Here is a 13,048-nt window from a genome sequence, read left to right as displayed (position 1 = left end):
TGCTGAGACAGCAAGAGGATGATTTACCTTTGTGATTGGTTCTCGGCATGGAGAACTACAGCTCCCACAAGTCAGAAGGCTTATGGAGTTCGAGAGACACAGCACCTAGTTGGTGGTTGAATTATGGCCTTCTCTATGCCTGGACACAGAGATCTGTTTAGGAGATTGCCAGACGTGATACTGTATTGACTGTGTTGCACCAGAGAGCAAAAAGTCTTAAGAGGTGGCATCTGGACGAAGGGTGAAAGCAGACTTGTATCTCACGCAGAAAGCCTGTCTCGGGACTTGGGAGTTAGAAAGGGAGTTCACCAGCCCTTGCTCTGGCTTTTCCTCGTCCTTCTCTAGAAAAGCAAGAGAAGGAGCACCAGGCAGGTACCTAGATGTGCTCTGACATTGCCAGGTGACACCCGCCCTCCCCCCCCTCCCCCCCCCTCAGATATCTGAGTGTGGTTTCTAGCGCTTTATGAATGAGATTCCCATAGCCCTGCTGTGCAGATGTCACAGAGACCTCTTCTCTGCTGGCTGTGAGCTTCATCCTCATTTTAGATATCTCTTTTTCTTTTTCTTTTTCTTTTTCTTTTTCTTTTTCTTTTTCTTTTTCTTTTTCTTTTTCTTTTTCTTTTTCTTTTTCTTTTTCTTTTTCTTTTTCTTTTTCTTTTTCTTTTTCTTTTTCTTTTTCTTTTTCTTTTTCTTTTTCTTTTTCTTTTTCTTTTTCTTTTTTTTTAAATTCTTTGCCCCTCCGTTTTCTTTCTTTCTGTGAATGAGTATCAGACTTGGTGATCTTTCTTTTTCCTAAAAATAACCTTGGCAGCAAAGACCTGATATAAGCGCCTTTGCACCAAGTGGTTTCTGCATCTTTGAGAGCTGTGCACAGCTGAGAACCCAGATAGTGCAGCAACATTTTGCAGGATCCAGCCAACAAGCACTCACCATCGTGCTGCCAAAAAGCACCACTGTGAACATCTCCTAGCGCAAGAGCGAAAGATTTTGGACTTGGATGTTCTCCACTTGTACAAGTGCAAGTGCTGGTTTCCAGTAGAAATGAAGTAAACAATAACCAAATCACCCTCTCACAGGGAGGAGAGCTCTGGCAACACCCTGTAGTTTGCAGGAACCGCTTCTGCATCTTACTCGCCCACCTTCCCAAGCTGTAACACAGGAAAGGGTTGTCATTCCTTGAAGGTCATTGTCCCCTCACCTGGGTGCAGGTGACTGCTGTGTAGGTATCAGCATCTCAGATGGTTGTCTGGACCCCACCAGTCACGCTGGGGAACAGGGACCATGAGAAAGCAGGTTGTCTCACGCTGGTGTCTACCCAGGTCAGACGAATGGTGTGTACAGTCCTCACTGATAAGAACAGGGTCTGAGGGTAACAAGCTCTTCATTCAGTGTTCAAGGCCAGGCTGGATGGGGCTTTGAACAACCTGGTCTAGTGGGAGGTGTCCCTGCCCAGGGCAGGGGGGTTGGAACTAGATGGTCTTGAAGGTCCCTTCCAACCCAAAACATTCTATGATTCTGTGATTCTATGATTACACGTGCATCCTCCCTCTAAAACTAATAATCACTTTAACACTAATACTACAGTACTACTGCCAAAGTTATCTGAGATTGTCTAACATCTGACATGTGAAAGGCAGTCCTGAAAAAGCAGATCACTTTGCCTTACATATGGAGCAATACCCAAATATGAGCTGCCTGAACATCTCGCCTCCAGGCTGCCAGTGAACGCATCCATCCTTGTATCGCCACTCCACAAAATACCCCAGGACGCCCAGGCTCACTGGGGACTTCTCTTTTTTTTTTTTTTTTTTTTATTGATCGATCCACTATCTCAAAGGAGATGGTAAAAATGTCGTGACACCGGTGTCAAGTCGGGGGGCTACTGTGGAAGTGCCTTAGGTCAGCACCAGGAGCTAAGTAGGACTAGAAACTAGGTGTGAAGTCAAAGCAGGTCTTGAATGTGGTGTTGGCTTCTGGCTTCAAAGAGGAGACGTCAGACAGGAGGAAACTTTCCCTCTGCAGAGGCGAGAAGGAGAGATGTGAACCTAATGAGAGGAGAGAGCGATGGTGGCAAGATCTCCCTTTCCTGGCAGCTGTGGCCTCAAGCACCACTGTCAGGAGATGACACTCCTGAAATCACTGGGCTACCCATCAAAACATTCAGCTTTGGCTTTTTTCAACAACGGGACCATTTGTTGCCTTTGGGTTTCAAAGCACCACCCCAGAGTTTTACACCTGCCCCATGAAAGTGTGCTTGTGTCCCTGGTCTGGGTACAGACCTCCTCGGCTTTCCCACTGCTTTCTCCAGGCAGGTCACATGCAGCGTTAGCAGTGACTGGAGGGACCTGCTGACCCCCTCCCACCACAGCAACCATCCCCATCCATACTGCGCAGTGATCCAGATGTCACAGCCAGCCTTATTTACTTACAGAGAAGAGAATCCTGAAGTAGGAGCCCAAGCTGTTGGTGCTGAGTATCTGATATTACGTGGTGGTGATGGCTTGTATGCACACGTCTCACAGGTCACAAGGAGCTATATGAGTCAGAGAGTCACCTTTACACGTATCTGACCAGCAACGATCCCCTGCTGTCATTTCTCCCCTAAAAAAGCCGTTTCAGAAGACGTCTCCCGTTGCCACCAGAGGAGACAGTGTGGTGGGGTGGATGGTCCTTGGTCATGAGGGCAGCTCCCATGTTGTTAATGAAAATGAAAACAACATTTTTTGTGGACTCTGCAGGAAAATGGGGGTTCTACCTCACCAGAGCATCAATCCACGAGATATGGTGGAGCCCTTCTTTAGGAGCAATGGTGGTGGAAGTGGGTGCTCTGAGGCCAGCTCTTTGACAAACCAGAATTGTATCTCTCCTCCTTCGGCTTCCCCTGCCTCTCGTCTGCAGTCCGTGAAAAGATGCTTCTCTCTTATCTGAAGAAAAAGGATGAACTGAGTCAAAATTTAAGTATTCTACTGAAATGGTGCCAAAAAATATTCATTTCCCATTTTGTCTGCAGCCTAACATCTGCCTCGCTTCAGCAGAAGTGCATGTTCTTTTCCTGCCCCCCCACCCCCCACCCCCCGCCTCCTGCTTCCCCGCTGGTATCCGTCCAGCTCACGGAGAGATAGCAGAGCCCGGAGCCTCCTCGTAGGCGGCCACGATAGTCAGGGCTGCTCAGGAAGACAGAGAGCTCCAAGAAATGCCAGGCCAGGTTAGAGATCCCCTCTCCATCCGTTAGTGCTCTTCAGCTTGCGCTAAACATAGAGCGAAGGTCCGTAGCGTGTTTGAGTCTCGTAACTTGAATTTGGGTCGTCTGAGCTTCATCTCATTCTGCTTCCTACCTTTTTCAGATATAGAGCAGTGATTCTGTAAAACATGTCTGCCTGTTTATTGGGATAGTTGGCTTATATTAGTAGAGTGCCATCCTGTTAGCAATGATCTCCCTGTGATAGGTCACTCCAAATAATTGCATCAGTGAGGACTTCTGATGTTTTTGAAAGGGTTTATGTTTACATAGGACTTTTGGAATTGCTACCATAGGATTATTGTATGTTTTGCCTTCTTCACAAAAAAAAAAGGATAACGCTTACAATTGAATTCTACCTACTTCCTTCTACAAGGACAGTCACCATTCCCATCCGAGCACCTTCCCATCACACAGACAGTCCAGGGACACTCTTCATATAATGACAGCTGCTGCAGGAAGATCTTTTGGGGGTACTCAGCCTTATAGTGTAAATATTTTAATAATGAGGGGATAGTTTTTCTAATAGTGAAAGAATTTTAACAGTGAGGAATCCAACTTCTGGGAGGGGTGACCTCTCCATCTCCCACTGGTGGTAGGAGCCAGACTGAATGTCTTTATGCCAGGTTTCATCACACAATGGATGAAACGTCCTGGATGGTGATAACAGAAGAGACAATACAGTGATTTCTGCAAGAATGCATTGCTTAAACTCCAGGCATTGAGGAACGGTTCCTCCCTGAACAAATAGCCACAACGTTAACTCTCGTTAAATTTACCAGCGTTATCAGTAAATTATGAGCACAGTTTGAGGCACATACATGTGGGTCAGTTTCCCTTCTGCTGGAAGAGGAGGACCACCCTGTCCCAGAGCTTCTTGGTTCTCACCCCATAAACAATGGGGTTTAACACGGGGGGCACCAGCAGGTAGAGATTGGCCACCATTATATGGACCGGGGGAGGGATGCTCTGCCCAAACCGGTGGGTGAGGAATGTGAAGAGGGCAGGGACATAAAAGGCAAGAATGACACAGACATGGGATGCACAAGTGCTGAAGGCCTTGAGTCGTGCCTCTGCAGATGACAGCCTCATTACCACCCGCAGGATCATGGTGTAGGACACAGATATCAGGATCATGTCAGACCCTATCACTATGAAAGCCACGAAGAGGCCGTAAATGACATTGACTCTGGTGTCCCCGCACACCAGCTTCACCAAGGCCATGTGCTCGCAGTAGGAGTGGGAGATGACGTGATGCTGGCAAAAGGGCATCCTGTGGAGGAGGAAGCAGAGGGGACTCACCAGGAGGACCCCACGCACCAGCACCAGGCTCTCGAGGGCCACCACCACCGGCACAGAGAGAATGCTGGAGTGCCGCAATGGGTGGCAAATAGCGATATAGCGATCCAAGGCCATGGCCATGAGCACGCCCGACTCCACCGATGAGAAGGTGTGGATGAAGAACAACTGAGCAAGGCAGCAGAGAAACCCAATCTCCCCGTAGCCCAGCCAGAAGATGCCAAGCATTTTGGGTAGTGTGGATGTCGATAGGACCAGGTCAGTGAAGGCCAGCATGGCCAGGAAGAGGTACATGGGCTCGTGCAGGCTTGGCTCTGCCATTATAATGAGGAGAAGGGCGATGTTCCCCAGCACAGCAATGGCATACATGATGCAGAAGGGGAAGGCAATCCAGAACTGCTCCTTCTCCAGCCCAGGGATGCCAATGAGTAGAAGAAAAGGAGGGTGGGAGAAGGCAGTAGAGTTCAGAGACATGAAACCCTTCTTGACTATTGCCTACACTGAAGACTCTTGTGTCCTGTAAAAAGAAGCATCAAACACCCTCGACCTGATCTGGTCAGTGGCAACCAGAGATTGGCATGAGGTATGGTCTAGAAGCTCAAATTCCCCACACATCCATCCACCCCAGTGACAGCTGCTTGCACTGGTTCAAGAGAGCACTTTTGAAGCGAGTGTCCTGCCGGTTTCCACTGCAAGTGCTCTGTCCCACCTGGTGGAGCGGTCCTGGAGCAGGCAGACCGAATTCCTCCGGGATCAAACAGAAGAGGAAGACTGCCCGAGGTGCACACCTCATACTTCTCCAGTGTCCGAAGGGTGTCCAGCCTAGGAGACCAGATGAAAGCTGGCCTAAAGTAAACCTTCTTGAAATGTGCGCAGTGGGGATACGAGGTCATTAACACCAGCCCTACAGCTTTCCTGCTTGCCAGTGTAAACGGAGGCAACAGGTGCTTGCTTCAGTTAAGAAACATTTAATTTCAGGGCAAAAAACTGATCCAGTGCCACAGTATTTGACACCCGCCCCCCCCCCCCCCCCCCGAAATGCAGTGCTCCAGTGATGTCCATTCTCCCCCCAAAAAAGGCTGCAGCTCGCTCAAGCCCCTGCACGTTGCTCAATTCGTGTTTTTTTTCCCTAATACCTGGGGAAAAGGATTCCTTGAAGACCCCTGCAGCACAGATTAGGCCAATGTTCCTGACCTGATAAGACCCCTCAGAAACCTTCCTGTGGCCGACCGCACTTGTGCTGGGGAGCTGCAGGGAGCAGAGGGATGGAGGAGACGATAGCAGCTTCCCAGGAGGGAGCTGGGCTTTTCCTCCCTCAGGTGTCGGTGCTGAGCTGTCTCCGGCAACGGGCTCCGCTTCCCCTCTATCCGGAGCCAGATTTCACACCACAACCACTGCATCCCAGCCCAGGCCACCAGTCACCAGCTGGAGCTGGGCTGTTGGGGATGCGCTTGAAACCATACAAATACGTACGGCTCGGGGTCACCTGCACTCTGGGAGAGATTTCCTGGTTGTTGTTTTTTTTTCGCATGTGGCAGTAAACATCCTAGCGGTGGAAATTCCTGATATTTTTCTTTCCTCCTTCCTCCCAGCTGCCTCCATTGGTGCTGCTTTGCCTAAAACTTCATTCTTCCACGGAGAACACCAGGATAGAGAACGCAATTCCCAGCCAAGGCAATGTGAGACACAGGACCGTGCCTGCAACATCCACCAACTGGGGGCTGTTCAACGCTTTCTGCTGCTGCCCAGGAGGAGTCATGGCATAAAAGGCCTTATTGTAGAGCAGCAAATTGCTGCCTGAACCCTAAATACTCACCTGCCTCCTGCAGGTTTCCAGGCAGGGACTCTGCACTGCAGAGACCAGGAGATATTTATCTGTCTGACGGATAAATCCCAGCAGGGTGCTCTGTAGTTCTCCTGCTACTTAACTTGTAATTAGAGAGAGAAACAGACAGTTTTTAACCCCCTCAACGCTGACAATCTCATAAACACAACTGCCTTTTGCCCATGTTTGTGTCTGTTTTCTTGCAGCGTGTTTATTTGGAGGAGACTTAAGAGTGATGAGGTAGCTCAAAATTAAATCACAGGCCTGAATTCAGACTAGAAACTTTTTACAATGAGGGTGGTGAGACTCTGGCCCAGGTTGCCCAGAGAGGCGGTCAGTGCCCCATCCCTGGAGGTGTTCAAGGCCAGGTTGGACGGGGCTTTGAGCAACCTGGCCTAGTTGAAGATGCCCCTGCTTGTGGCAGGGAGTTGGACTAGATGGTCCCTTCCAACACAAATCACTCCATGATTCCATGATTCTGTGATTCTGTGATTCTGTGACTGGGTTTGTAACTAAAACTGCAGCAGCATAAATTATGAAGTACTTTCCAAACAACTGCGATCTATCCTCTCTCTGCTACGCTTCATCCATAGCTCTAACACAGGCTTAGAGAAGGAAATCAGTAACATCATCCCTGTTACATAGATGGAGAATGGTGAAATAACAAGAGGCACATTTGAGAGCCCTCTGCATGTTTGTTAAGTAACTCTCAGTGCTGTGTGGCACGCTGCACCTCCCTGTGCTGTTTTTGTGGAGTTCACGCAATACTGCATTCTCTGCCGAAACTTTGGCAATGCCAATTTCAATTAAAAAGCAAGTCATGCAAATAAACCCCCCTTCCATTAGGGGGGAACCATCTCAAACCCCAAGGCAGCCTACTGAGAGAGTCTGGGACAGCAGAAATGCCAGAGCATGGAAAGATGTTGGATCCCCAGGACCAGCCTCAGGAATACTTGGAGAGAGAAGAGAAGAGAAGAGAAGAGAAGAGAAGAGAAGAGAAGAGAAGAGAAGAGAAGAGAAGAGAAGAGAAGAGAAGAGAAGAGAAGAGAAGAGAAGAGAAGAGAAGAGAAGAGAAGAGAAGAGAAGAGAAGAGAAGAGAAGAGAAGAGAAGAGAAGAGAGAATACTTGAAGATCCTCCAGGAGATCTCCAACAACTGCTCCAGCTCCATGCAACTCCTCATTGCCTCCATTGCCACCTCCAGGCCCGTGTGACTCCCTGTCCTCCACAACCACTGTTGTGCAGACACATCTCCATCTTGTCCTTCCCTCCCTCTCTCTCCTTGTCCCATCCCTTCTCTTTTCAGTCCCTTTTGCAACTGAACCAGGCTCTTTCCTCACCTTCCTGGAGCCAGCTGGGCCCCAGCTAAGTTGATCCAACCCCGCCGCTGGCTCTTGGCCCTGCTCATGGAGGAGAAGTGGGTTCAGATGCCCCATGCTCTGGTTGAGGCTTTTCTTCTGTTGCTGGGGCCTCAGCAATGGACATTTCAGATGGAAAGGGTTGCCATAGTCATCAGCAAAGACACACTTTGAGGAAGAAGTCATATTCCCTCCCTTCCCCAGCAAAGCAACGCTCTGTAACTAAAGTTTGGAAAACGAGATTGAAAGCGAGAATCCCACACAGTTTTCATTCGTACCCAGGAGAAATTAATCTTGCCTCCCTGCTCTGAGGCTCTACTAACTGTTTTTCTGATAAATAGACGGCTAGGAAGTATAATACAGAAGTTTCAGGATGATTCATTCATTTTTCTTTATTAATTTTTCTTTCAGCACAAAAGGAAAAAAAAATAAGGAACATACGGAGAAGGAGCGGGAACGTTTCTCAATGCCACAGGCATCTGAAAAGAATTTAGAGCCATAGCGCACCTCTGAAAAATTCATTCACACTTCCCAAATCACATCAGGCAGGTACAGATGGTTTTCATTTTTATAAAATTTTGTAACCCTTCTGAGCTCTAATAAAACAGACTATGACCAAAATGACAGGGGGCAAAATTGCCTTTAGGTCCCACATGGCAACTACTTGTAATTCACTTAAATGAAAGTATTTGTTTTGAAATAAAATGTGCTTTAATTTAGCAGAAAAGGCTATAACAAGACGTGTTTCATGGAGACTGAAACTATATGAGCACAGACTACAAAAATGGCACCCGTTTTACTCTCGGTGTTAACTGGCAATTGGAAGAATCTGCACCAAACTCCCCCCAAATATTGCTGCCATTTGAAGGCCCTGATGCAAGACAGCGTGTGTCTTTGGTAAGGTACCTCTTTTACCACACCTAGAAGTTATGGATGAGATGCAAGAACCCCTGAGTGCAGCACTTAGACCTATCTCCCTGATGGAACTGCCTGCTTTCCACATATTTCCCTGTTTTTCTCAAATTATTTCTTTTTCACAGCTAAACGTGTTTATATTACGCCAGCGTGTAAGGGGGAAACAGGAGCACATGCCAAGCAAAGGAAGGTTGCTCGGAGGGGTTGTGCTGCCTCCATCCTTGAAGGTTTTTAGGACTCAACTGGATAAAACCCTGAGCAAACTGGCCTAACGCTAAATGAAACTTCTCCCTGCAAATCTTAGACCATCAAGCATCCTTCCACTTGCATGGTATGAATCAGTGCAGATTTACATGCTCTATAATTTTTGTTTTTCTCTTTCCTCCTTCTCTAGCAGTTCTTCCTGATATTCGTTGTTTTGGGCTCTGGGCTCTCTGATCTGCCGTGCCCCGAAAGCACTATCCCACAGTCTACTCGGCACTTGCTAAACTAACGAAATGGAGTGAGTTCAGCTGATGGCTCCCAGGGTGGCTGGGGTTGGAGCAATGCTCCATGAGGAGAAGCTTAGGGAAATGGGCTTGTTCGGTCTGCAAAATAAAAGATTTTGGGAAGACCCAACAGCAGAAGAGCAGCCTTCCTCTACCCTTATCAAGATGATGAAGCCAAGCTTCTCACAATGTGGCATGCAGGAGGGTGAGAGAAAGCAAGCAAAAGATAAAACAAGAGACGTTCAAACTGGATATAAAGAGAAGCTTTTTCACAGTATGGACAACCAAGCACTGTAATAGAGACCCAAAGAGGTTGTGCAACATCCATCCTTGGAAGCTTTCGACATCGAACCAGATAAAGCCCTGACCAATCTTGCCTGACCCTAGAGTTGCCCCTGCTTTGAGCAGGAGGTTGGATTAGAGATGTCCTGAGGTGACTTCCAACCTGAATTACCTTGTGATGGAGACACCAGTGTTCAAGAGCACCTGGGCCTCCTGATGGAGTGTAGATCAATCTTCTTAATAGTACCTGGTGCTGCTCTAGCGTTCTGTGAAGGGTCCTGATGTGCAAGGTTTTGTGCACTACTGATTTATGTTCTGTTACTCCTTGTGTAGTGAAAGCCAACGTGTTCGAATTAGAGATCACGCAACCCTGGCAACTCTCACTGGTGGAATCCCAGGGGCTGTTGAAGTGGGAACAACAAACACGTCCCTGTGCGTGGCAATGCAGCCACTTCAAGGACGAAGACCACAATTCATGATAACCAACAACAAGGTAAGAGTTTAAACTGAGGGGAAAAAGAGAGATTGCTTGTTTCTTACTACTTTTAAAGAAACAAATTTATTTCTAAAAAGGCAAAGAATATTAGGAAAAAACCTAGAAGTGAGGCCTCTTCAAATCTGTATGTTTCTTGGTAAAATCCTACTGTACAACATTCTTTCCCAGGGTCTCTAACCTTTTTTCCAACGTATGAAGTGGTGTCTCCATCCTTAGAGCCATTCAAAAGCTGCCTGAGCACAATCCTGGGCAACCAGCTCTAGGTGGCCCTGCTGGAGCTGGAGGGCAGGACAAGATGACCTTCAGAGGTGCCTCCAACCTCAACCACTTCGTGATTCTGTGATGGTGTGAAAACAAATGCACTTTGCTTTCAGACCTTCTTCATTGGCCCTAAGGCTTTTGTCGTCCATCATATTAAAAGAGTTTTGAGTAGTGTCCCACTGGTAGAAGAGTAATGAGAATAAAGACAGGAAAGGCTGTCAGGTACTCTGCTTTATGGGGAGTACATAGGAAGCATGAAAAAAGCTTGAAAGCTGAAGATCTTGAACCTAATCCATAACATTTTAGGTATTCCAAGCATGTATGAAGTCAAAGGTATGAAACACATTTGATTTAGAAAGACCACTTCCTTCAGCTTGGAATTATCACATTTGTTTTATTTTTTTCTCTTGAGAGGTTGTAATATTATTGAATATAATTATTAATTGAAATTATTTGTACAATTTTACCACTAACCCTGGCTCTGAAATTTTTCCAGAGCATCCGCTGCAAGGAGGTTGAGCTGTCTTGACTGGACACCCAATAGGTCACAACAAGACCACAGAGGTGGAGGATTTCTTCTGAAGTGCAGTTCCGCATCTATAATGTCACCTGCTGTAATTATTTTACTTAGACATTGTTGCTACAGCCAAAGTTTCTGACAAAACTTTTGCTAACACGCTTTTGGAAAGTGAATGTGCCACAAGTGGAAACCATGAATTAACCAAATAATTCAAAAAACCACAGTAGCATTCACTCCGCTCTGCCACTGTTACGGGTAAGATGGGAGCAAAGAAGTGCAATGTCAAGGCATCTTTATTAGTTTGCTGAGCCATTTTTCTTTCCCATTGCGCTACCTGCTGGATCAGGGTTGGATTTGGATCATTGTAGTAGACGCACTCCAAGTCTGGTGAGGATAAAACGCTCTGGGAAGGAGTTTACAATTCCTATTTACTTTTTGCCTTGTGGTAGCACCTCAGAGTCTCCTACCACGTGCCGGGTGCCACACAAACAGAGGACAGTCCTACACCAAAGAATCTAAGTGTAAAACAAGATGAGCTGGTGTGAGAATACAGGAGACAGCAGCCAAGAACAGCTCACTGAAGAGTTCTGTTGTTGTATATGTGAATTAAATTCAGGATCCTCTTCTGTATCTGCTTGGTCCTCACCCCGTAGATAATGGGGTTGAGCACAGCGGGCACCAGGATGTAGATGTTCCCCATGGTGATATGCACCAGTGGAGCCAGGTCCTTCCCAAACCTGTGCACCACGGACAGCCCAATCAGGGGCACGTAGAAGGCGAGGACCACGCAGATATGGGCAACGCAGGTGCTGAATGCCTTGAGCCTCTCCTTCCACAACGCCAGCCGCAAGACAGCCTTGAGGATCAGGATGTAGGAGAGGCAGATGAGGACGGCGTCCAACCCCATGACCAGCAGGATGGCGGTGAGGCCGTACACCACACTGGGGGTGGTGTTGGCGCAGGCCAGGTTCATCACGTCCTGGTGCAGGCAGAAGGAGTGTGACAGCAGCCGGGAGCTGCAGAAGGGAAGGGGCAGGAGGAGCAAAGGCAAAGGCAAGAAGAAGACGACTCCCCTGGCCATGGCTGCCAGCCCTATTTTCGCTGTTGCAGAGTTGGTGAGGATGGCGGCGTGTCTCAGTGGGTGGCAGATGGCCACATACCGGTCCACGGCCATGGCCAGGAGGACAGTGGACTCAATGGCTGAGAGGGTGTGGATAAGGAACATCTGGACAAGGCAGGCGCCAAAGCTGATCTCCCTGGTGTTGAACCAGTAGAAGGAGAGGACGCGTGGCACCGTGGATGTGGACAAGGCCAGGTCGATGGCAGCCAGCATGCAGAGGAAGAAATACATGGGAGCGTGCAGGCTGGGCTCCGTCTTGACGATGAACAGCACCGCGCAGTTGCCTGTGACCGCCACGATGTACACGGAGCACAGAAAGATCGCCATCCAGAAATGGGCAGCCTCCAGCCCCGGGATGCTGGCCAAGATGAAGGAGGATGGGCTGAGGTCAGAGCTGTTGGGGGAGGGCATGGCATGTGGGGTGAAGAGCAGTCATCCTATGCCATGGCACTTCCCCTGCTGCAAGGGAAAGAGAAACAGCAGCTTTATAAATCCTTTCCCATGACTGTGAGTCCCATGGGGCTGTGCCTGTGAAATGCAAAGGAATCTTATAGTTGCCGTACCGATACCATGAGGTCCTCTCTTGTTTCTTTAGCCATCATGGGTAAATACAACAACATACACGGCCACAAAATGGTGGCATTTGAACTTGAACAAGAATTGCTTGAATTCTCTTAAATGCAGAACACTATAAAATCAACATTTTAAACTATAAGCCCAGCAGCTGAACTTGTTTTCTTTTACTTTTAAAGGCAAAATTAAAAAAAACAAACAAACAAAACACCAAAACAAATAACAAAACAAAACTGATTTTTAGTGCTTCCTGTGAAACTTCTGTTCTGCTTGAGCTTTTCCATATGTGCTGGGCTGCTGTCAGAAATGTACTGTGTGAAACTGTCTGCGCTGCCTCCCATGGTCCACCACTCCCAAGTACTGCAGACACACACAGTGAGACACCCATGTTTATGTGTTTGCACACACAAATAGGATTTTCATCCTTTCTGCCTGAAAACGTATATGGCAATATCGGAATATCTGTAGAGAAAAAACCAATAAATCTGATGGTTATTCACCTTATTCTGTGTCTGTAAAGCTTCACGGAGGGCTGTGATCCAAGGAGAATAGCCAAGAAGACAAGCCTTTACTTTCGGTGCCTTTCTGTTCTCAGGGATCTGATTTTTTTAAAATTTTGGGATTTTAAAAAGTGCTGAGATGGAGCACCAAAGGCAGTGTTGGAGCCCCAGCGCT

At 47.6% G+C, this 13,048-nt stretch overlaps 3 protein-coding genes across 3 annotated transcripts in view; 1 reads left to right on the top strand and 2 right to left on the bottom strand.

Annotated features, from left to right (window-relative positions):
- LOC134513320 (olfactory receptor 51E2-like) overlaps positions 1–13,048 on the top strand; it is a 109,426-nt gene that overhangs the window by 65,347 nt on the left and 31,031 nt on the right.
- On the bottom strand, positions 4,067–5,011 carry LOC134512817 (olfactory receptor 52R1-like). The gene has a single exon (XM_063328589.1). It carries the CDS (start codon positions 5,009–5,011, stop codon positions 4,067–4,069), a length of 945 nt encoding a protein of 314 aa, XP_063184659.1.
- LOC134512846 (olfactory receptor 51E2-like) lies at positions 11,126–12,214 on the bottom strand. Its single transcript, XM_063328656.1, has one exon. It carries the CDS (start codon positions 12,209–12,211, stop codon positions 11,255–11,257), a length of 957 nt encoding a protein of 318 aa, XP_063184726.1. The 5' UTR covers positions 12,212–12,214; the 3' UTR covers positions 11,126–11,254.

Source organism: Chroicocephalus ridibundus, chromosome 1 (assembly GCF_963924245.1).
Source record: "Chroicocephalus ridibundus chromosome 1, bChrRid1.1, whole genome shotgun sequence".
NCBI classification, from domain to species: Eukaryota; Metazoa; Chordata; class Aves; order Charadriiformes; family Laridae; genus Chroicocephalus; species Chroicocephalus ridibundus.
The sequence above is the reverse complement of the archived record's forward strand: the minus strand, read 5'-3'. Positions and strand labels throughout refer to the sequence as shown.

Bases quoted from the DNA above. Each gene is read 5' to 3' on its own strand.
- LOC134512817 (XM_063328589.1), bottom strand. From the start codon at position 5,011: ATGTCTCTGAACTCTACTGCCTTCTCCCACCCTCCTTTTCTTCTACTC.
- LOC134512846 (XM_063328656.1), bottom strand. From the start codon at position 12,211: ATGCCCTCCCCCAACAGCTCTGACCTCAGCCCATCCTCCTTCATCTTG.